We start from the raw sequence: 22,906 nt of genomic DNA on the forward strand, positions 1-22,906 counted from the left end.
TGACTAAGTAAATTTTATTTATATCGTTGTTGGTGTTGAGTTCCTTAAACTTTAATATGCAGGAGGTTTCCATAAATATCTACAAATTGTACATGATACATATTTTATCAAGTATTTAATGTTAATGTGAAATATATAAATTACTCTGGCAGGAATATTAAACTTTATGGTTCTTGTAATCTCCAGTGATTTGCAAAAAGTATCTGCTATGATGTATGGTCATGCATACAAATTATCAGCAAAGCATTTCTAGTTAGGAAAGACTCGCTGTGCTGGAGAAGGATCATGTGTCTTTAGGGTTGGAGTTGGTTCAGTAAATAGGTTTTTCTTTCCCATCTGGAGGTGAAAAGCCTTAGAGAAAAAAGCCTCATTTACAGATTCCTTCCTCTTCCATCTCCCAGAGGTCACTTGTTAGTGCCCTTTTAAAGAAAGGGATGTTTTAGTCAGTGTAGAGTGGTTACTTTCCACAGACTGCGTACGTGACCACATTCCCGTGTGGAATCACATAGCTCAGAGCATCTTCACCGTGAGATTCTTCTGACAACTACGCAGAGACTGCTAGTTAGTGGAGTATGGTTTAACAAATATATAAATGCTCTTTTGTCTGTGTGTTTTTGAGACAGGGTTTCTCTGTGTACCCCTGGCCTTCCTGGAACTCACTCTGTAGACCAGGCTGGCCTTGAACTCAGAGATCCATATGCCTCTGTCTGTCAAGTGCTGGGCTTAAGGCCTGCATCACCACTAGCTATAAATGTTACTTTAAACTCTAACATTAATATATGTCTACTGTCGATATCCTAACAATAAAAAAAAATAAGTTACTTGTAACTCCATGATAAGAGTAACCATCTTAACATACTTAAATTTTCTTTCATTTATAGTTTCTGTAATTCAGTAGCATCAAAACTGTCTTCTTAAGCCATTTAGATTCTAAGAAAATCATTTTATTAAGCTGTGATAGTCACTGTAAAGTTCTACTGCATTGTTTTACCAGTTTATATATATATATTTTTTTCTTGTGGTAGTGCTGGGCATTGAACCTAGACCTCATGCACACTAGGCACAAACTTCTTGATATTGACATTTAAATTGCTTTAATTTTGTCTGTCACCTAATAAAATGGAGATTGCATAACTTTTTGTCCACCTTTATTATTTCTCCTAGAATCCCTCTCCAGTAAATATGATTACCCATTCAAGTAGATGGGTGTTTTGGTTCTGAAACCCTTTGCAGAGTAATAGTCTGTCAACCACAGCATCACCATCTGAGTAGATGAAGTTAGTGTTCCTTGGGGAAATACAGAAAAATATATGTTATCTAACAACAATAAAAATATGAACATATTCTCTTTTTGTTTCCATATAGTATAGCCTTTTCATATTGTTTCATTAGAGTTTCTCTAACAGTGTTTCGACTGCTGCCATGGTCTAAAATGCTTTCTTTTCTGAAAATAAACAGTGACCATTAGTAATTAATATTTTCATTATTGTGTGGGTAGAGAGAGGGCTCAGTGGTTAAGAGAATGTCTTGTGTTCAAAGGACCTGGATTCAATTCCTAACCCCCACATTGAAGCTCATCATCTCTGGGCACCAGACACACACACGGCGCATAGCCATTCACACAGGCCAAACACTCTTACACATAAAGTAATAAAAGTAAATCTAGGAAAATTTAAAAAGCACATTTCCGCCCTTTACAAGGATCTGTCTATGTAACCATTGCAAATTAATGGAGAAAAATAAGAGTCAAACAAGTCCCTTACCTTCCCAGGAAAAGTTAGTTTTTCCTAATCTTTCTTCAGGTGGCTGTAATCACCTTAAAAGTTTTTATTCCTCTTAGAGTAACTAACTCCATACACACATCCTGTGAGTAAATATCAACGCTTCCTTCATTTGAGAGCAGAGCCGATAGAACCCTTGTTTATGAAGTATATTTTTTAAAAAGAATATAAAGACCCAGGAGATAGTAAGTAAGGTATCAGGCTTTCTGCAGGAGCTCAGGCCCGGAGGGATAGGAAGTTGGCTTTAAATGGCTTAAAGGGTTAGGGCTTAAAGGTGGATAAGGACTTTGATGCTTTCGGTTGGCCTCGCATGGCTTTTAAAAGATTATAACAATATTTGACGATGATTCTGAGTGGAGTTTATAAAGCAAATAGTCAATTTTGAGACAGTGGGGAAAGCAGAAGTCTTTTGTTGTTGTTGTTTGTTTATACAAAATGACTGGCTAGAGTTAACAGGCGGAATCCCGGAGCCCCGGTTTTATCCTGATTCTGAGATCCGTCACCCAGGAGAATCCAGCAAAGGTTGTTTAATGCACTTAATTGAGATTAACTGAGCTTGGGCTTTAAATTACTTTAGGAAAGTCTGGCTGCAAACAGCTTCTCTGAAAGGTAAACAGAGCTCTAAGAGTTCCAGTGCCACATACAGGTGGCACGAGCCTGCACACCCGGTGGTGCACACAGACGAAGCAGGCGCCGATGTGGCTTCCAGACAGCTTCATTATGGTGGCGTGAAAAGGCCGCACATTGTTAGAACAGCAACCACTGACGACTTTAGCAGTTCCAAAATAATAATGATGATGATGATGATGATAATAATAATAATGATAATAATAATAATGACTACTGTTTTGGTTGTGAAGGACACCAGTTATATTCTTAAAATGAATTTCATAGTTTTATTATAAAAAGGAAAGTCGTGTAGAAATGAACCAAGAAGCATGTTCTTGATCTGTGTGAGTGAATGACCCATATCTGACGTGGTTTCCATCCTCTTCCTCAGCTCCTTGACTTGTTTATGGTTTGGGACTGGTCTACTTACCTGGCTGACTATGGGCAGCCAGCTTCCAAGTACCTCCGGGTGAACCCACACGCCGCCCTTACGCTTTTGGAGAAGTGAGTATGTTCTCAGAACAGTGTTTTTGTTTTTATTTTGGATAGCATTTTACACAAGTTTTGAAGCCCAGTTAAGCCAAATGTGATGGCATGTGCCAGTAATCCCAGCCCCGAGGCAGGAGGATCTTGAGTTTGAGGGAGCTGATGCTATAGTGAGACTGAAAAGAGGGAGGAAGGTGGAGGGAGAAGCCGTCTTGAGGAGCAGAAGATAAGCTTCTCTCTTTCCTGTTAGGATCCTTTTGTTACATGTGAGGAAAATGTTTTTCCTAACGTATCCTGAAAACCTCAGGCTCAGTTGCTTTACGGATATGTTAATGGGAGCCTGGAAGGCATAGTACAGCTATAGAATGCTCTGTGCTGGGTCCTGAGTTCATCCCCCTGCTGGAGAGAAAAGTGTTTACTTGGAAGACAGGAATTGGAGCTATTTAAAAATAAAATAAAATAAAACAAAATAAAATAGGGCCAAGAATGGGAATGTTTGCTTTGCTGGTATCTAAGTCTTAAAATTCTTTGCAGGTAGAGCAGTCCATGATTTAAAAAATTATTTTGTGAAAATTGAAACTATGGCACAGCTAAAAAATTGCTCCCTCTTTTTTCTCATTATGTAGCAAACTTTCTCTTCACTCAGTTGTATTTTGTTTAAAGTGTAACTATTAAAGTGTACAGTTTTATGTCAGAATTATATGTTGTTTCCCAGATTTCAAAGTATCTGGTTATTTGATTTGGAAAGATATAAGAATTTATTTTAGAATGTCATGAAATACTACTGAGACAAACCCTCTCATTGAAATGGTCTGCTAGCATTTTCACTGCCACACAGTCCTGCTGTGGACGAGTCCTAAGCCATGAAGGTCATTCTACCAAAGCTCATGGCTCGACGGTAGGAAAGCAGCCAGTCTCAGATGCCCGCCAGTGCGGGCTGGGCACTTTCTATCTCGGAGTCTCTGTATCCCTACGTTTGGTAGTGCCGATTTCAAGCACAGTCAGTGGTGGATAATTCAGAGGATGAAGGAAGGAAGGAAGGACTCCTAGGGACAGCAGTTTTCTTTTCCTAAGCGTCCACATTTGTTTGTAGGATGAAGGACACCAGTAAGAAGAATAACATATTTGCCCAGTTCCGGAAGAACGACCGGGACAGACAGAAGCTGATCGAGACAGTGGTGAAACAGCTCAGAGGCTTGGTGACCGGTATGTCCCAGCACATGTAGACCAGATCCATGCCCGAGTGCTTCTCTGTGGCCAGCACCGGTCATGAGACAATAATTTGTTTACAGAAGCCAAAAACTGTAGTAGAGGAAAGATACTAATGAGGGCTTAAACAATAAGGACAGCAAACATCATTTGTATGGACTTTTAATAACTGAATACTATTTTATATATAAAAATGTAACATTAATTTTTTCCAATTTTAGAAGAAAAGTCAAAAGTGTAATATATAAACCCAATAAATTGTGTATGAAACTGGTTGCAAATATTAGAAAAACATGTCTCTGCTTGCATTTTTTTTCTCCTATTTAAGCTTGAAGGAGTTTCTGTTTGTGTCGGCTATAGTTTGGGACCCAGCCACTGCTCATAAGGAAATACTCAGTGCTGTCGTTGGAATTTATTTTCACCTCAGTGTGACTTATGTGGCCCAGAAGTTTTAGTTCTGCAGAGTGTGAGGAGTGAGCACAGATATCTTGAAAGTTCCTGAAGTCAGGCTCAGCTCTCCAGGACAGTAAATTATTTGTTCTACTTAGATATTTTCATTCTGAAAATAAAGAAGAGGGTTTGGATTTCCTAAAGACGAAGTGTTGCTTTGTTCATTGAAGTTAATATTTCTATCTGTGTGTTTGTAGCTGACTCCATCTTTTAAAGTTTTAGTTTGGTTTAAGTTAAAAGAGAAGGCAGTGAAAGGAGCTGTTTACACCAGGTGTAGCTTGTCCTTGTTTAGATGTGTTCTTTCTACATAATGCAATTACGACAGCCAGGGTTCAGGATAACTGTATTCCCATTGAAGATCTCAGTGCTGTGGAAACAAACCAGATCAATTGAACCTTGAAAACCCACAGCAAATGTACATTTTCCTTCAGGTAAATCACGGTGACATAGATGTCGATGTAAACCTGACCTTTGTTTTCTTTGCATTGTAATATGTGGATGTATACATCCTTTGCATTTTCCAGAACCTTGCCTGTAAGACTGCCTGACTCTGTAAAATAAGTGTGAAGAGCTGTGCTTTCATGTCTGGATTTTGTGATAATATTAAAAAGGTTGCAAGTCGGTGAAGATGCTCTTTCAGCCATTCAGAGCTTCTCTTTTCAAGCAACCCCTTGAATTATCAGAATGGGCATGACACAAAACAAAACGTATGTGTTCTCTTGACAAAATAAACGATCTCACAGTTTTAAATTTTTACACACAAAAATACAACAATTCTTAAGATACGCTGCATTCTGTATATTAGGAGCTGTGCTCAGGCAGCTCGGAAGACTTTGGAATGCGCTATTCCTAGCTCTCCGGGTACTTGGCTCAGGCATCTGGGGATTTGGAAAGAGGAACCTTCTTGTCGCCTGGAGCAGACACCCCTTGGGCTCCTCTGTACTCTTTCCAAAATAACAGGCACCCCACCCGCGCTTCCCTGCACCTCCCCCCACACCTCTAGACTGGGTTAGCTAGCGGTAGGCCGAAAAGCTTTGCAGCCCAGAGTGGAGCACAAAGCCCAAGATGCAAGCTGGTAGGCCCCTGGGAGGGGGCGGGATCTGGCGGATTCCTGAGATGGGCAGTGAAAAAGAAACCAGAATCTGATTTGATTCTAAGTCCAGAGCTGCACCCAGGCTACTGGCACCCGGAGGGCTTTGGGTGCCCCTCCCCCCCAGTGAAGCTTAGAAGCAGCGAAATTACCATCTCCAGAAGGCTCCCTTAAAGTGGGAGGTCGGAGAAGTGGGAGCCAGCTAACCCTCTGGAACGCTAGTGTCACAGCCACTACCCCCCCCCACTCCCCAAGATTGAGCAAAAGGGTGTGAATCCAGCCTTTGGACCTTGATGTTGGCGGTGTGGGGTCAAGTATGGGGGAATCAGAGATGGAGCTAATGGCTTGGAGACAGGCGAGCCAAGAGCACTCGGGGTGTCTACTTCATGTGGGCTTCTCAGGCTAGTGATGCTAGGTGCTCGCACGGGAGAATGGAAATTAAGTGGAAAACCGCAGGCCCCGCCCGAGGATGCGCGTGGGGCTCGGCCCCCGCCCAGATGCCACTCCCTATTTGGATGGCGAGGTGAGCCCGCCACTGCCCACTGCTTCCAATCATTACTCTGAGTGGGACGCTTTGAATATGCGTAGACACGTCATGTTGTATGACCCAGTCCCTAGGGAGGGAGGCAATATCTATATAAACGTGTCGAGGGTAGGTGGAGAAGGGTTAACGGAGGGAAGGAGGGAAGGTAGTGGGCAGGGGTCTGCAGCCTTGAGCAGCTGTGGCTGGCAGCGCCTGGTGAGTTGTTTCTCTGGCCTCCATACTAGGAGTGCTGAGCCGAGAGGTGGGAGCGTTCCAGAGGCGAATGGCCCACCTTGGATGGGCTGGCACTTTTTAACTGAAATCGGGGAGGAATGCCCTGGGTCTTCAGCCTCGAGGAAGGCAAATTCTCTAGTCGCCCAGGGCTATTGCTGCCTTCCACTGACAATTTTGTTTTAAGACCGGAAGCTTTGAATGTATTGATCTCTGGCTTGGCCCCCTAACCCTGGGCCTTTTCTGGACTGGGCAGGTGAGCTCTGCTCAGTTCTTGAGGCCCCTGCCTTCCCAGTGGCCTACTCCACCCCTCACCCCTGCAGTCTCGCCATGTTTTCCTGGGGGCTAAGCTGTTTGTCCATGCTGGGGGCTGCCGGCACTGCTCTCCTGTGTGCGGGTCTGCTGCTTGGCCTGGCCCAACAGCTCTGGACCCTCCGTTGGACTCTGAGCCGGGATTGGGCCTCCACCTTGCCCCTACCCAAGGGCTCCATGGGCTGGCCATTCTTCGGTGAAACACTGCACTGGTTGGTTCAGGTGAGTGGTTTTATCATCCAGCAGCGCCCCCTTTTCTGCATCTACCATCGGGCGCTCTTGGTTCTCAGAGCACCTCATAAGATTCCTTACCCAGGATTCTGGGAATTTCGCAAACCCTCACCGTTGCCTAGCTGTTCTGTTCCTTCGAAGAGACCCCATATCACCGAATTTTACTCGCAATTTAAACTCTTCCGATACAACGTAGGGACTGTAAACCAGGGGCTTGGAGAGAGAATTGAGGAATGTGGTACCCATGTCTTGCAAGCATAGGCTGAAAAGCCAAGCCATCTCTCAGCCACGCACCCTTGGGCACTCAGATTCCCAATCTAAGCCTGTATCTCACCTTACCCGGTGGACTTCTACCATCCCATCCAGTAGCTGAGAGGCCCCGTTGGAGATGTTGTTTTGTAACTAATGTGACAGCCTGGGACAAGGGAGTTGTTAGAAAGAGGCAATTGGGATGTCCGGGACAGATCTTCAGTCCTGCTGACCCAGAGACCCTTCAAGCTCCGCCTTGTTTGCAGGGCTCTCGTTTCCATAGTTCCCGCCGCGAGCGCTACGGGACAGTGTTTAAGACGCACCTTCTGGGCAGGCCAGTGATCCGGGTGAGCGGCGCTGAGAACGTGCGCACCATCCTGCTGGGTGAGCACCGCCTGGTGCGTAGCCAGTGGCCGCAGAGCGCACATATTCTTCTAGGTTCACACACACTCCTTGGCGCGGTTGGTGAGCGTCATCGGCAGCGGCGTAAGGTGAGGAGAATAACAAAGGAACTTAAGAGATTTCGTGGACCCTGGGTTCTTGCAGTGAGCCGGACCAGAGTCTGGTGTTCCACATATACTGGGAACTTGACCAGGGTCCCGGCTAAACGGACAGGTGGCCCGGGAGTAAGCCTTCTTACATTTCTGGGTTTTGAATTGTAAAGCCAAGTCCTTTATTCCAGATCTGTGAGTTGCCAGCAGCTTTTGAGAATCAGATTTAAGAGGGTTCAGGGAAGACTTTGTGGAGCAGCTAGCAACATTTGGAGCCTAGTGGATGGGAGGGACTCTGTACATCAAAGTGGTAGAAACCAAGCCAACAAGTTTAGGCCTGTGCGGCTCAGAAGAGGAAGAAAGGACTGGACTTCGCCTTCAGGCTGCGGAGTCGCACTGCAGAAGAGGCCAACCTTCCCTGCGCTGATCTGCGCGCTCCCTACAGGTCCTGGCGCGCGTGTTCAGCCGCCCAGCTCTGGAGCAATTCGTGCCACGGCTACAGGAGGCGCTGCGGCGAGAGGTGCGCTCCTGGTGCGCCGCCCAACGACCCGTAGCTGTTTACCAGGCGGCCAAAGCGCTCACCTTCCGCATGGCCGCGCGCATCCTGCTGGGTCTGCAGCTAGATGAAGCGCGATGCACCGAGCTGGCCCAGACCTTTGAGCGGCTGGTGGAGAACCTCTTCTCACTGCCCTTGGACGTACCGTTTAGCGGCCTACGCAAGGTAATGCCGCCCCAGACCTTAGCCCAAGGCTCCAGAAGGTCTCCCAAACCAGATGGGGTCCCCTGGACCGAGGGCGTGGCCCAGCGTGCTGTAGGATGGTGGTTGGTGGGGACCAAAGCTGCATCTCTTCGGACTCTCTATGTGTGACCCAGGGCAGGCCACACACCCTTTATGGGATGCTCCTGACTCTCTTTCGTGTCAGTGTAGCCTTCTTGAGTTTGGGTCTTAGTGGCAGGCGTCCTGGCAGGCGGTTTGTCCTTTCTCAAAGTGGTGCCTCACAGCAACCTACCTCTCCAACACCCTTTGGAAGGTTGGCGCTGCGGAGTGCGCGGGAGCCTGAGGGTGGCAGACGAAGCTCGGCGCCGGCTCTAGTCTACGGGATGGATGTAGGCTCCCAGCCCGCGGCCCTGGGCCCCCTAGTTTCCGGATGAGAAAAGCGAGGTCTTTTTGGAGTCATGGGCGGGGCCCCAGAGCTGAAGGAAGCTGGGTCCTGCCTTCTCTCTCCCTTTGCCCTAGAGCGTTAAGTCGCTTGAATAAAACTCTGAAAAGGAATCCGATTGTGCGCTGGTCACCTTGCATACGTTTTCTGGTTTGGTCCTTGCAACCCGCAAAGTGTGTTATCCTCATTTTATTGATAAGCAGGCCTCCTTGAAGCCAGGTGCGCGTGCGACGTGCAAGAACACAGTCAAGATTTGAACAAGATACCTCTGGCTACAAGACAAGTGTTTCCATGCTTCCCCCAGCTGGGCTTGCTTCCTAAACTCTGGCGAGCCATCCCTGCCCTCTTTGCCCAACCCGGGACAGAAGCTAACCGTTTAGAACATACAATAGTGTCCTCAATGGAGTTTTTCAGGGTGCCCCTTTTCTTGGCACCGATGCTCACTGTCTTGTCCGAGTCTGGTTCAAGGAAAGGGCTAATAGCTAGCTGGACCTTAATGCTTCTGTGTCAGGTACGGGCATTGGCAGCTGTGTAAAGGGACAAGTTCTTGGCCTTATGTTCTGTTCTCTAGGTGACAGCAACTGCCTTGCCAGAGGGGGCTGGTAATGACTGTCATGGCAAGATGTTTGTAGAAAGTAGACAATCTATGGGCACCTACTGAGCCATGCCTACCCTGTGCTAGGGCTACAGCTAAGCTAAGAGTAACACCAGGATCTAGGCCACCCTTCCTAATATCTTCGATCCTTTAATACAGCTCCTAATGTTGTAGTGACCCCCAACTATAAAGTGATTTTTTTTTTTTTTGCTACTCTGCAACTGTGATTTTGCTACAGTCATGAACTGTAATGCGGAGATCTGTGTTTTCTGATGAGAGACCTCTGGTAAAAAGATCATCAGGCCCTCACGAAGGGGTTGTGACCCACAGGTGGAGAAACTATGGCTCTAGGTAGTCAAGCCTGCCCCCTCTCCCCCTTCCTACCCCAACTGCCCTCTCTCCCTGTACATCAGGGCATCCGGGCCAGGGACCAGTTGTATCAGCACCTGGATGAGGTCATTGCTGAGAAGCTTCGGGAGGAACTGACAGCAGAGCCAGGTGATGCCCTGCATTTGATCATTAACAGCGCTAGGGAGCTGGGCCGTGAGCTCTCAGTGCAAGAGCTGAAGGTAGGTGACGGGAGACCACTCCTCCCTCCCCCGACTTCCTCAGAAACCACACACACACACACACACACACACACACACACACACACACACACACAATCCATTCCCAGTCATATCCTGCTTAACACCATTTTAAGGCACAGACATAGCCTTGGGCGAAAAAGACTACTACATCTGCCAACCGTGCAGCTTTGGACTGTAGCCCTTCTTCCAGGAGCTCGAATCCTAAGGTTCGGGGTCTAGACAGTTCATCCCTCGGCCCCTCCTACGTCCCATCTCCTACTGCATGCCTTTGCCATCCCTCTACCTATGCAGCCTGCTCTTTCTCCGTCTGAACTTTCGAGCTCGTGATCAAACTCCTCGTTCTCAAAACTACATCATTTCCTTGCCAAATCAACATTCCTCTTTTATAGGCCCACCTTGGCACCTTAGCACCTGGTACCCACCCATTTTTGCCCTTGCTGCAAAGCCTCCCGTAGAATTAGGCTTCCTTCCCATGTAGGTAGAGCATGTGTGGTGGAGGGCAGGAGGGCCCTGCTTTGGAAGTCAGGACACAGAATGAGGGCCAGAGACATTTAGAAACATGAAAACTTCAGTCTCCCATGAGTCAATGTCATGTGCTCTCTGGCTTCAGCTTCCCTCCACTAACCACTAAAACGCAGGAGCCCAGCTTTGGTTTCTCCTCTAAGAATGGAGGTATTAGTCTCTCCCCTTGATGGGGGTGAAGTTCAGAAGTAAAAAAGGATTCAGGAGAGAGTTAGCAATAGACTGAGTCCTGGGTACCCGAGTATTCAAGACAGTGCCAGGCTACGAAGGGGAGTGGCACAGAAAGAAGTGGGTAGTTTGCCCTTGGACAGAGCTAGGGAGTTAACAAGGCTCTGTAGAAGGGACCCCTTGGCCAGGCTGAACAGAGAGGATATGTGGCTCTTGGGTCCCTCCACCTAAACTTCCTTTTCCAAGGCAGAACCAGCTGTCAGCCTCCAGCCAGGTCAGTATTCGCTCCACAAAGATGATTACCTGCCTGTTCAATGCTGGATTCTGTGCCGGGATGCAGAATAGCTTCATTGTTTCAATCTCTAGGGTGGGTAGTGTACCCTACGGTCCCTGAAAACAGCTTGTAGGCATAAACCCTGGTGCTACCCTGAAGGAAGGGCAGGCTTAAGGCAGGTGATGAGGCCGGTGGAAGATCCATCCACAAAGCAGGGCAGAAAGGGGAGTAAGCAAGATGAAGAACCTGCTGGCACTGGAGCAAGGCTGGTGCGGGAGGAATGGAGGGAAGGAGGGAAGGAGATCGACTCCCAGACTCACTGCTGGAATTACTAGTTCCAGGGACTTGGAGTGCCTTCCAGAGCCCTAGTTTCCAATCTCATAAAATATGAGCAGTAATTGCTCCCCACAGGGCGAAGGCAAACATCTAACGAGTTAATAAATTTAAAGCACCGAGGATAAAGCACAGAATAATATCCCTGTATCCCTCTGAGAACTCGTCCAAAGCGGGTGCATATGGTTGCTGGTTCTGCCTATCCGCTCAACAGGATTTTCCCAAGTGATAGACCTGAGCTTTGACCGATTTCAGAGCCATGGGCAGAGTCCGGGACAGGACAAGGCACTAGTTTGAGCACAAGAGATACGTTTAGACGCTTTACACCTTCTTGGTAGGTTCAGAACCCCCTGGCTGTCTTGCAGGAGTTGGCTGTGGAGCTCCTCTTCGCGGCCTTTTTCACCACGGCCAGCGCCAGCACATCCCTTATCCTGCTGCTTCTGCAGCACCCAGCAGCCATCGCCAAAATCCAGCAGGAGCTGTCGGCGCAGGGGCTGGGGAGCCCCTGCAGCTGCGCTCCCAGGGCCTCAGGATCGCGACCGGACTGCAGCTGTGAGCCGGACCTTAGCCTGGCAGTGCTGGGCCGTTTGCGCTACGTCGACTGCGTAGTGAAGGAGGTGCTGCGCCTCCTACCGCCTGTGTCCGGGGGCTACCGCACTGCACTGCGCACCTTTGAGCTGGACGTAAGTGCGCCGCACTGCGGGCCGCTGGATGCTTGCAGCTGCGCTGGGATGGGAGGAGGGCAAGGGGAATTAGCGCAGAGATTTCTTTCCCCTGCCAGGGCCTCAGCTTTCCCTCTTGTAAAATGGGCTGAACCCTGTTCTATTTCCTGGATTCTTCCTCCGACACCAGCAGACACATGCAAAACCTCGTGCCTGAAGAGCTGGTAAGGTTAGAAGTTTTATACACTTAAGCTTTGGTCAGTGATCCAGCTAGGTCAATTCAATTAGAACTGAGTTTTAGAACGCAAACATTTTTCTCTGAGCCACACTTCTCGCAGCCAATGTATGTGCTGGAAGACAAAGGCTGTGGCCTACTTCTCTGATTCCTTCACAAGACTAAATAGCCACTCACTGTCACCTGTCCAGGGCTCGAACTTAGGGTATATTCCTGGGAAATGCAACAGTCTTAATACAAAGAAGAAAATCTTAATGGTTTCTTCATCTGGCTGCCCTTGGTTGGACAAGGCTAAGAACCAGGATGGACTACAGCTCAGAATAACCTCGGGCAGTTCTCCCTTTACTGTGGATCTCAGTTTACCCTCTGATTGGCTGTGTGTGATAAATTAATAATTTTGAGGCTTGGGGAATTCACACCACAGAGTTTGAGGGCCTCTGCCTGAATAACTTTGCTGCAGGACCTCTGAGCAATGTGTGTGTGTGTGTGTGTGTGTGTGTGTGTGTGTGTGTGTGTGTGTGTGACTGAAGAGAGAGATTCTGCCCACAGGGAGCTCCATGCAGAGAGGGAGGGGGACCAAGACCATGGAGTGAAACTGGGATATCTTTAGTGTTGGGTGAAACCAGCTAGAGGGATGAATTGCCCAGAAGGGGAACTGCCCAGTCTATGGCTGTAGGAGAAGTGACTTGGATGCCTACACTTGATGCTGCAGGACTGATGCCCCCCCAAAAAACAGAAGAGAAACCGAGCAGCTTCCTGGACAGTAGATGGAGCAGAGGGGAGGTCTTACTCATTACTCTCTACTGTACAGACGGGGAAACTGAGTTAGAGAGGAGAGAATGTTTCTAGTGAGAATTTGAACAGTAATGGCCTTCCACAGCCTCCAGAGAATTGCAGTTTTTTTTGAGGGACAGGTGGCATCATAGTTCAGGAACTGAAGACACAGGAATAAGCATAACAGGCAGGGAATGTAGGTCAGTGGCAGGAGCTCCTTCCTAGCGTGAAGGAGGCCCTGAATTGGCAGTACCCAGCAGGGGGTTCTGGGGCGGGGAGAGGATGGTTAAAAGGGCTGAGGGTGGGGGTGGGCAAAGAGGGTGCGCTCCTCTTAAAGGTAGTATAATAGTTCAGAGGTGGGCGAGAAGGTGGGAAAGTCTTTAGTTAAATGCAAAGAAGAATCTTATAATTCAACTGTCCCAGAGGTGTGAAGACTCCCAGTCATTTCGGCGGTTTCAGCTCAGATAGCTGGTAGCTACATTCTTACAATGTAAGTCTCCTGTGTCAGAAGAAAACAGGAAGAGAAAGCCAACAAACTCCTAAGTAGTTTTCGATCTCATGGGCACTAAATGCGTGCCAACCTCCTCTTAAAATTCTCTCAACAACGTGGACATTTTTTATTCTTTTCCCAACTAATAAATGAGGGTGGGAGGCAGCAGTCCAAGATCTTACAGCTCACAAATGACACCGAGATTACGACGCAGGTCTTCTGGCTTCAGGATTAATTAATGAAAGGCCACTAGAGGTTTATTTGGCGCTCCTGGGAAGAGGCGCGCGGGGCGGGGTAGGCTCCAACCACTTCCCTGTGCCTATCGATCAACACGGGCCCCCTCACTTCGCAGGGTTACCAGATTCCCAAAGGCTGGAGCGTGATGTATAGCATCAGAGACACACATGAGACAGCCGCAGTATACCGTAGCCCGCCCGAGGGCTTCGATCCAGAGCGCTTTGGCGTGGAGAGTGAAGATGCGCGGGGCTCTGGTGGCCGCTTTCATTACATCCCGTTCGGTGGCGGCGCGCGCAGCTGCCTGGGCCAGGAGCTAGCGCAAGCGGTGCTGCAACTGCTCGCCGTTGAGCTGGTGCGCACCGCGCGCTGGGAGCTGGCCACACCTGCCTTCCCCGTAATGCAGACGGTGCCCATCGTGCACCCGGTGGACGGGCTGCTGCTCCTTTTCCACCCTCTCCCGACTTTGGGTGCGGGCGACGGGTCACCCTTCTGACTCACTGCGTCTCTAGCCTTGGCTTGCCCAGTAGCTGCTGCACACACGCCGCCAATCTTCAGCGCCCTAGGTCTTCACTGCGCATATATTCACCGAGTCACGGGTTTAAGAAATGGCTCTGCTAGACTGGAAGTCGTAGAATGAGTCACAGACACCGCAGTGGAGAAGCGCTGGGCTTGGGGAAAGAGAGTAGGAGGCAAATACCAAGAACTCAAAGCAGCCAACGACGGAGAAAACCTATTTCCACTAAATGAAACTTGGCTTCCCCTTACTGTGGCAAGTCCGCAGGGAGTTTAGATTTGGGGTTCTGGCAGCAGCGGCAGTGATGGCGGTAGTTAGGTGTTCGTATCAAACTAATAGGGGATTTGCAACTTTTTAAAGTTAGCAGAAATAGCAGGATGGTTACCAGGCTGATCTGATGTTTGTCCAGGAGACACACGGAGAGGGTCCCCGAGCTTCTATTAGCTCAAACTTAGAAGATTCGACTAGAGACTTTTGAAAAGAAAAATTCCTACTTCATGAAATTATTTAATATCCTCGTTTATATAGAAGATACTGTGCTCTCTGGAAATGTCTGTAAGTCTGGTTCGTGTGAGGTTGAGACATAATCCCTTCATGGGAGAATTGAGATAAACAAGAGATTTGAGATGTTTGTAACCAAACAGGAAGTCCAAGAAATAACATTTCCTGCCAGTGGTTGAGCAAGGAGGTTGGGGCTCGGTTGGGCAGCCATTCTCCTGGTGTGATGGCCAACGGTGCAGAGGATGAGGTACAGAGATGGTACAGAGACGTACCAACCAGAAGGACACACTGTAGCCTATACCCAGAGGGTCTAGAAGTTGGGCAGCCTCAGTCCCAAGCTTCCCTCTGGACCACGGATCTGGATGCTGGGTTTGGGAGCATCGCTGCACTGTCTGACTGCAGAGTTGTTCTGCTTCACTCCCTTCACTATTTAGGAGGAGAAACTGAGGAGAGACCTATGGCTCTCCTGAGGAGCCACTGCTGTCCTGCACACTCTTCCACTGCTCAATCCCCCTGCCCCACCTCTGAGCCATGTCACCTGTGGAATTCAGCCCTTTTGCCTTCCAGAGCTACCCTTAATCTAAAAGGCAGTCGGTCTTTCCAATCCAGAGGGTCCCACTACTGCTTAAATCAACACCACTGTCATCTGCCTTCATTCCCCAAAGCCCCCTTCAACCTGCCATCCACATCCCCATACTGCTGTGTAAGAGGACATAACCGGTGACCCCAGGAAGTTGTAACCAGCCCAGGCTGACCTTAGAGGAGGAAATTGGTGGCCTCCTGACCTTATTTATATTTGAATCCACGTAAAAAGTGGATCCTGGGGCTCAAAGGCAAGGACACAAGCGGGTACTTGAAGGTTAGCAACTGCTGGGGTTAACACCACCATAACCCCTATCCGCTAGTAAACCATAGCTGGTCAGAGTAGAGGCTAGCCTGAGCTCTGCAGACACCAGAAGGAGCATCAAGGTGCAGGCCTACAACCTTGAGCATCCCAGAAACTGGACCTAGGTGAGGAGGTCAAAAAGCTTCCCTTTCAGGTTGACTCTGATTTGGGGGCAAGGAGGTAGGGCAGCACCTTTCAGAAGTCTGAAGAGACGTGTTTGCTTGTTTTGGGATCTGGACCAACTCTAAGCCCACGGAAGTGCCTCTGGTTTTCCTCTCATTTCCCATAGCTGCACCATGCTGTTGATGTTAAGGGATGTGTAGGCTCCTGGTTTGGTAACTCCAAGTTTGTAGGAAAAGGGCAGATGTAGTTCTTACGCCTTGGACTTCTGCCACTCACATAAAGAGGCAGACAATGAATAAACCAGCAACACAAAACCAAAACCAACCAACCAAACATACAAAACCACGGAGAACTGCCCTGTGGTGGAAAGCATAGAAAAATTTAAAAAGCAACAAAACCCTTTAACACGGAGTGCCTCCGACCTGAATTCCAACAGTTGGGCAAGGGAACCAGTCTGAGGTGACATTGGCAGGGATCAGGCACTTTGTCCTCGGTTCCCAGCCAGCGTTGGGAACAGCAACAGGTATGGAACACCCAGACCAGAGAGAAGACTGGGGGAGGGGGGTGGTGAAGAGAAAGGCCAGGAGGTCATGCTGGCCACCTGATTTCTGCCACCCATGGCCACCAGCAAAAACAAAACAGCAGAGACACCCACACAAGAAACCGAACCCCACATCTCTGAGCCCTTAGCAATAGGAAAATTGGCCAACATTTTGTTTTCCAGAGAGCCAATCTTCCCTTTCCCACCGACCACCACCCAATAAAACTTTGGTGAAGTTCCTAGATCAAGTTCTTATTGGGCTGGTAATTTACTGACCTCCCTCGCCCTTCAAGAAGATTTTTAAGTGATTTTGCACTCTAATGTTTTCCTACCAGGCAGCCCGCAGATCTTGATGGCCAGTTAGATTTCGTATTTATTTTTTAAGTATTGTTTTTCTCCTGTGGCCATTTCCAGCGTGTGAGCCTGGCTCATCTTGTAACCGGGCGCAGGCTGAACTTGGTGGGGTGGCTCGGCAGAGTTCACTGAGATGTCACGGTCCGGCCTGCAGGGGTCACAGGCGGGTCAGGCTAAAGGATTGGGAATGGGCCCCAGGTCACGCCCCCGCTGGTCGGTTTTGCACACCGGCCTGGAGGCGCTCTCCAGAAAGGGGCGGACCGAGGTTTCTGAGAATTACCTACAGCACAATTCATCCGCGTTCCTGCCGGTGCGAGAAATCGGTTCGCATTCTTTACGATAACCAAATCATTACAAGATATGACAGCGGCAGCGGCAGAGACTCTGAAAAGCTGTTCAGAGAGAGTTAAGGGGAGCCAATGAATCCCCGAAATACAACCCATGGGCATCCCGGCTTAGAGAGTTATGTTTGTGCGTTCCTCACGACCTTTGAGGTCATTTTATGACCACTCCCCGGGGAGGGGCCGGGGGGGGACATTTAGGGACCACGGCAGGAAGGCTACATATTGATCAGCTTTCAGAAAGTAAGTTTTTTTCAAAAAGCAATGGACTCTTCCCAAGGGCTGCGGGTATGCTTTCGCTATAGCCCGTGTTCAATTCTAAACAAATGCACGTCATTCTGTTAGTTTTCCGCGCTACTGGTGCGTTTAGTGCCCAAACCAAGGCAGTGTGTGGCACTGGCTAGCCCCGAAGCGGTGTGGCCAGAGGACGTGGGAAGCCGAGTATGTGTGTGCACGGACCACGCAGTTCCCCTGGGCCCGCTATGGGCTGTAGCAGCTGCCTATTGAAGTCCGACAGTCTCTGGACTCGCTCCCCAGTACGGATTCCCATAACGTTCCCAAGGGCTGGTGGTAGAAAGTACAGGGCCAAACAACCCTCTTACCAGGCTCCGTGGCTTTACAGTGGGTGTGATCTGGGAGAGTAGAGGGAAGGTTCTAGAGCCCTGAAACCAGACCACCCTATTAGTGCAGCCTGGTTTGCCATTTGGAAGCGGAAGCCCCCTTTGGAAACTCACAGCAGCCTTGAAGTATAGACAGAGTGGAAAGGATCAACTCTGTCCTAGGGGAAACAGACAGCCTGGTGGCTCATCCAAGAGACAGGCGAAAAGGGACTGCTGGGTTTCCTTCCTGTCTTCCTCCCCATATCTTCCTGGTCTGGGGGCCCTCTTCCCGGCTTGACTGGGGTTGCAAACCCCAGGGCTATAGGAATTGGACCGGCTTGGCGTTATTACCACAGCTGAGCGTAGACTTTGTAGTCTCTGGTCTCCTTCATACGCCGCCCCGCCGGGGCTTAGAGCAGAAATCAGGCGTGTGCAAGGCTGCGCCTGGGGACCCAGAGACCCGGAGGCTTACTTGCTTTGAACTCGAAAGCAGGATTTCCCAAGGCTTCATGCGCCGGCTCTCTTGGGGGGCACTGGAAAGCTAGGGACCACGATCCACCAGTCATACTTGACCTTTGGACCCTAGCCCTGGGATCTTCTTGGATTCTCACAGATCAGGAAGTCTTTGGGATCTCACTTACTCAGCCTGTGGGTCAAGTCCACTGAATGGTGATTCTTGAACGCGCTTTCCAAGCAAATGGAAAAGTCCAGGAGGCGCCTGTAAATGGAGAGATAGAAAGGTTTCGAGCTTGGGCAGCTGGTCCGACCTGGAGCGAAGAGACAGCAGAGAAACAGCTAGGAAACCCAGGATTCCATATTCCTGCTACTTGGAACCCCGATCCACAGCCTACCCCCCACCACCCGCCCCCAGCCGCTCCGCGTTAACTCGGAGCTCTGCACACCTAGGACAGGGAGGGAGGTGTTCCTAGCTCCGCACCCCAGGAGGCGCGCTCAGAGGGAAGCCGCCAGTGCGCCGCCTCTGCCTGGGCGCAGAACAAACGGTTAAAGATTTTTTGGGCAGCGCCTCGAGGGGGGGAGGAGCTTGGGGCCCGATTCGCAATTAAAGATGAACTTTGGGTGAACTAATTTGTCTGACCAAGGTAACGTGGGCAGTAACCTGGGCGGCCTTATAAAGAGGGCGTGCGGCGGGGTTCGGAGCGAGGGCGGCGGCGGCAGGTGGCGCGGGAGGCTTGCTGCGTGCCATGGGGCTCCCGGCGCTGCTGGCCAGTGCTCTCTGCACCTTCGTGCTGCCGCTGCTGCTCTTCCTGGCGGCGCTCAAGCTCTGGGACCTGTACTGTGTGAGCAGCCGCGATCGCAGCTGCGCTCTCCCCTTGCCCCCGGGTACCATGGGCTTCCCATTCTTTGGGGAAACATTGCAGATGGTGCTGCAGGTAAGGGAGCTCGGGAAGGGACCTGACGCTTCCCCGGAGTCCGCCTCAGCTCTGGGCCTGGGCTGAAGCCGGGATAATTGTCCTCGCGAGGGAGGCGACCACGGCTTGAAAGAGGGGCTAGACGGAGGCCAGATGCTCCCCGGCGCCCCCTCATGCGGGTTGCGGGTCTCTCTCCTCCACCTCCCTCTCAGCGGAGGAAGTTTCTGCAGATGAAGCGCAGGAAATACGGCTTCATCTACAAGACGCATCTGTTTGGGCGGCCCACGGTGCGAGTGATGGGCGCGGATAATGTGCGGCGCATCTTGCTGGGGGAGCACCGGTTGGTGTCAGTGCACTGGCCTGCTTCGGTGCGCACCATCCTGGGCGCCGGCTGCCTCTCCAACCTGCATGATTCCTCGCACAAGCAGCGAAAGAAGGTGAGGGTGAGGTGGTAACTCCTTGGCTAGCAGGGAGACCTCATTCTATGGCTTGGTTCAGACAAATGGATGCGGGGCGAGGGCTAGCCTTATGTGGTGGGGACCAGCACCCTCTCTATCTGAGATCCACTTTAACTTTTCCTGCCAGCAAGTGTGTTAGGCCTGGAGGGGATTCTTGAAAGGGTACCCGGGAAGGCGAGGGGTTGTTGAGGGGACTAGTAGAGGGTCGTAACGCTCTCTGCTCCTTGCCGGGCTCAGGTGATTATGCAGGCCTTCAACCGAGAGGCGCTCCAGTGCTACGTGCCAGTGATTGCTGAAGAAGTGAGCGGTTGTCTGGAGCAGTGGCTAAGCTGCGGCGAGCGCGGCCTCCTGGTCTACCCCGAGGTGAAGCGCCTCATGTTCCGCATCGCCATGCGCATCCTGCTGGGCTGCGAGCCGGGTCCAGCGGGCGGCGGGGAAGACGAGCAGCAGCTAGTGGAGGCTTTCGAGGAGATGACCCGCAATCTCTTCTCTCTCCCCATTGACGTGCCCTTTAGCGGGCTGTACCGGGTAAGGGCGGTTTGCGGAGTCGGAGTAGGGGACCGAAGGCTCCGCGTCCGCTCACCGCCTCACTCTCTCCGCGCTCAGGGCGTGAAGGCGCGGAACCTTATCCACGCGCGCATCGAGGAGAACATTCGGGCCAAGATCCGCCGGCTTCAGGCCGCAGAGCCGGATGCGGGCTGCAAGGACGCACTGCAGCTCTTGATTGAGCACTCATGGGAGAGAGGAGAGAGGCTGGATATGCAGGTGAGAAGCGATTTTAAAAGGTGCCAAGAGTCGGGGGTGTCTCCGATTTTCTAGACACACTTTCTGGGGGGGGGTCTCCAAAGCCCTGTCAGGACCCCCAGCTTCTTTCAAGTGCTTGTTGGGGCTAGGTCTAGAGCTGCTGTTCTCAACCTGTGGGTCGCGACCCCTACGCCGACCCAAACAACCCTTTCCGAAGGGTCGCCTAGGAGCATCCTGCATATCCAGTATTTACATCGCGATACATAACAGTAGCAAAATTACCGTTATGAAGTAGCAACGAAAATAATTTTATTGTTGGGGTCACCACAACACGAGGAACCGTAATTGAAGGCTGGCAGCATTGGGAAGCATTGGTCTTGAGAGCTAGGGAAGAGGGAAGCTGAGCAACTGGGAAGGTCCCAAAGTTCAAAGGGCAAAGGGCAAAGTTCAAAGGGCAGGTTTCATTTACAAAGGTTAAAAGAACGTTGGTGAGGATTAGTAAAATCATGACTGTAACTCACGGAAGAGTAGGATTAAGGGAGTTTTGCATTTTTGTTTGCAGTCTTTGACTTTCTATGAGCAAAACCCATGAAGACTTCCATGCAATATTCTCGGGTCAGTTCTTTGTGACAGTGCTGTAAACTGCACGCAGATCTGTATAAACTTCCGGCTTTATCCTTAGGCACTAAAACAATCGTCCACAGAGCTCCTCTTTGGTGGCCATGAAACTACAGCCAGTGCAGCCACATCACTGATCACCTACCTAGGACTCTACCCACATGTCCTCCAAAAAGTTCGAGAAGAGATAAAGAGCAAGGTAGGAGGATTCTAGAGGTTCCCTATTTGCCTCTACTGCCCCCGCCCCCCACCAGTATGTAAGTTTGCACTCCGTACTATGAGGGTGAAAAGCCGGAGGGCTAGGTGGGACTGGGGAAAAACTGTGCCTAATGAATTTTATAAAGACAGCTCTTTGTACTGGGATCTCTCTTGGGCAGAGTTTGCCCCTGTGCTTGTCCTCCTCCTCCTCCTCCTCCTCCTCCCCCTCCTCCTCCTCCTCCACCTCCTCCTCCTCCTCTTCCTCCTCCTCCCCCTCCTCCTCCTCCTCCTCCACCTCCTCCTCCTCCTCTTCCTCCTCCTTCCCCCCTTCCTCTTCTACCTTCTCAGAACCGTAGAGATTGCCAGGTTCTCCTTCACCGGTTCAAGACCATGAAGAGTGTGGTTAGAGCCAATAGCTGGTCAGAGTGGTCAGTGTTGGTGAGGGCTCAGGGATGACCCTTCATACCTGGCCAGCAACATTGCCTAGGTGAAAATAGTTGGGTTTAGGCTGAGGAAGTGTGGAAACCAATGGCCATGAGCAGCTCCCCCTCCCCCCCCCATTCCCTCCCATCCAGAAGCCTTTGGGTTTAGTTAACAGTTGAGTCCTGCTGGGCAGATTTTATTGGAGTGCCCACGAATCACTCTCTCACTTTTGTGTCTGTTTCTGTAGGGCTTACTTTGCAAGAGCCATCACGAGGACAAGTTAGACATGGAAACTTTGGAACAGCTCAAATACATTGGGTGTGTTATTAAGGAGACCCTTCGATTGAATCCTCCGGTTCCGGGAGGGTTTCGGGTGGCTCTGAAGACTTTTGAGCTGAACGTGAGTGCTCTTCCTATCCCACCCCCCACCCTGTCCACCCTGCTCACCCTGCTATGGTTTTGGGCATCAGCTGCACAGAGCAGTGGCTCACTGCCCTTGACACTGTCCTGCCTCCTGTGGTAATGGAAACAGATTCGCCCATTTGCTCTCCTCTTTTAATGTCCCCCACATTGGTGATGACTATTTTATTGTTGCACGCTCAGGGCCTGACTCATCGGTTCTTAGGACTTCATTATTTTTTTTTCTAAACAGGGTTACCAGATTCCCAAGGGGTGGAATGTTATTTACAGTATCTGTGACACCCATGACGTGGCAGACAGCTTCACTAACAAGGAGGAGTTTAATCCCGACCGATTTACATCGCTTCATCCAGAGGACACCTCCAGGTTCAGTTTCATTCCATTTGGAGGAGGCCTTCGGAGCTGCGTAGGCAAAGAGTTTGCAAAAATTCTTCTTAAGATATTTACCGTGGAGCTGGCCAGACGTTGTGACTGGCAGCTGCTAAATGGACCTCCTACAATGAAGACAAGCCCCACCGTCTACCCTGTGGACAATCTTCCTGCAAGATTCACCCACTTCCAGGGAGATATCTGACAGCTATTTCAGTTCTTGGACTCATTTGAAGTGTACATTGTTTTTTTTTTTTAAATAGTGTCATGTTGCCTTTATTTAATTTCTAAATGTATAGTATAATATTTATATGTCTCTACTACAGCCCCATGGTCTTTAAATATTAAAATAATGAATTTGTATGATTTCCCAATAAAGTAAAATTTTAAAGTGCTTTCCTTGCTTTTTAAGATTCTTGTGGGCAAGCTGCCCATGGTGGCAATCCTAGGACTAGGAAGGTGGAGGCAGGAAGATCAGGCATTCAGGGCTAGCCTGGGCTACAGAGATCCTGTCTTACAAGAACAAAACACCAACAACAGAAAACCCGTTAGGAAATCTGACCGGTTCAATGTTTGTACTTTGTGTATCTAAAATGATTTAGAATGAAACCAGAATTCTCTCCTCCACGTCAGACAATATGCATTATTATGTGTGTGCTGACCCAAAGGTATCTTTGTAACTTCTTCTAAGGTAATTGAGATTTCCTATTTTGAAATTGTATCGAGGCTAATTATATTACATTTA

The 22,906-nt window shown here is 49.7% G+C and overlaps 3 protein-coding genes across 4 annotated transcripts in view; all 3 read left to right on the top strand.

The window, feature by feature from the left end:
- The window catches only part of Exoc6 (exocyst complex component 6), a 143,180-nt gene extending 138,018 nt beyond the window's left edge, over positions 1 to 5,162 (top strand). Inside the window, 2 exon segments of one of the 2 annotated variants that reach the window (NM_019277.2) lie at positions 2,782 to 2,894; positions 3,970 to 4,352. In NM_019277.2, coding sequence (NP_062150.2) covers positions 2,782 to 2,894; positions 3,970 to 4,102 — 246 coding nt within the window. In that variant the 3' untranslated portion in view covers positions 4,103 to 4,352. 2 annotated transcript variants of the gene reach the window in all.
- Positions 5,163 to 5,310: 148 nt separating this feature from the next.
- Positions 5,311 to 16,509, top strand: Cyp26c1 (cytochrome P450, family 26, subfamily C, polypeptide 1). Its single transcript, XM_217935.8, has 6 exons — positions 5,311 to 6,913; positions 7,438 to 7,662; positions 8,108 to 8,383; positions 9,831 to 9,986; positions 11,670 to 11,987; positions 13,818 to 16,509. The coding sequence occupies exons 1-6, from the start codon at positions 6,710 to 6,712 to the stop codon at positions 14,193 to 14,195; spliced, it is 1,557 nt and encodes a 518-aa protein (XP_217935.3). The 5' UTR covers positions 5,311 to 6,709; the 3' UTR covers positions 14,196 to 16,509.
- Positions 16,510 to 18,720: 2,211 nt separating this feature from the next.
- Positions 18,721 to 22,556, top strand: Cyp26a1 (cytochrome P450, family 26, subfamily a, polypeptide 1). The gene is given in 7 exon segments (NM_130408.2): positions 18,721 to 18,952; positions 19,144 to 19,368; positions 19,627 to 19,917; positions 19,996 to 20,154; positions 20,816 to 20,950; positions 21,620 to 21,772; positions 22,025 to 22,556. Coding segments are annotated over 7 exon segments (1,494 nt in total). The 5' UTR covers positions 18,721 to 18,763; the 3' UTR covers positions 22,367 to 22,556.
- Positions 22,557 to 22,906: the final 350 nt, after the last annotated feature.

This window comes from Rattus norvegicus, chromosome 1 (assembly GCF_036323735.1).
Source record: "Rattus norvegicus strain BN/NHsdMcwi chromosome 1, GRCr8, whole genome shotgun sequence".
Classification (NCBI taxonomy): domain Eukaryota; kingdom Metazoa; phylum Chordata; class Mammalia; order Rodentia; family Muridae; genus Rattus; species Rattus norvegicus.

Excerpts from the sequence above, each read along its gene's own strand:
- Cyp26c1 (XM_217935.8), top strand. The coding sequence starts at position 6,710 with ATGTTTTCCTGGGGGCTAAGCTGTTTGTCCATGCTGGGGGCTGCCGGC. Across the intron at positions 6,914-7,437 it reads CACTGCACTGGTTGGTTCAG|GGCTCTCGTTTCCATAGTTC; the intron begins GTGAGTGGTTTT and ends CCTTGTTTGCAG. Across the intron at positions 7,663-8,107 it reads GTCATCGGCAGCGGCGTAAG|GTCCTGGCGCGCGTGTTCAG; the intron begins GTGAGGAGAATA and ends CGCTCCCTACAG.